The 560-nt window shown below is 67.3% G+C and overlaps 1 protein-coding gene across 1 annotated transcript in view; it reads left to right on the plus strand.

Moving 5' to 3' along the window:
* The window catches only part of Kiss1r (KISS1 receptor), a gene marked incomplete at its 3' end in the record, with an annotated part of 5951 nt that extends 5391 nt beyond the window's left edge, over nt 1-560 (plus strand). Inside the window, 2 exon segments of the mRNA XM_015503908.2 lie at nt 98-538; nt 541-560. Of these exon segments, the coding sequence (XP_015359394.2) occupies nt 98-538; nt 541-560 (461 nt within the window).

Below are 560 nucleotides of genomic sequence, written 5' to 3' on the forward strand. Positions count from 1 at the left end.
GTGGCGGCGGTGCCCGAGGCCCGAGGCGAGCTGGGGGAACTTGAACCCAGGAGGTCGGGTGGGGGATCTCTGAGGGGTTAGCCCAGTCCTTTCCTCTAACCAGCTCCCCGCCCTCAGGGGCAGCTGCTGGCTGAGCGGGCGGGAGCTGTGCGCGCCAAGGTCTCCAGGCTGGTGGCGGCGGTGGTTCTGCTCTTCGCTGCTTGCTGGGGTCCCATCCAGTTATTTCTGGTGCTGCAGGCGCTGGGCCCCACGGGCGCCTGGCACCCTCGCAGCTATGCCGCCTACGCACTCAAGATCTGGGCACACTGCATGTCCTACAGCAACTCGGCGCTGAACCCGGTGCTCTACGCGTTCCTGGGTTCCCACTTCCGACAGGCCTTCCGACGCGTGTGCCCTTGTGCACCTCAACGCCAACGCGGGCCCCGTGGGCCTGTACCCTCGGATCTCCAGGTCCCCAACATGGAGCTGCACTGCTTGGCTGCACGCCCGGCCCCCAGCAGGACGCCAAAACCCAGGAGCAGTGGGGCAGCAGGGAGGGGCTGTGCATACTAGGGGAGCAC

Source organism: Marmota marmota, unplaced genomic scaffold (assembly GCF_001458135.2).
Source record: "Marmota marmota marmota unplaced genomic scaffold, marMar, whole genome shotgun sequence".
NCBI classification, from domain to species: domain Eukaryota; kingdom Metazoa; phylum Chordata; class Mammalia; order Rodentia; family Sciuridae; genus Marmota; species Marmota marmota.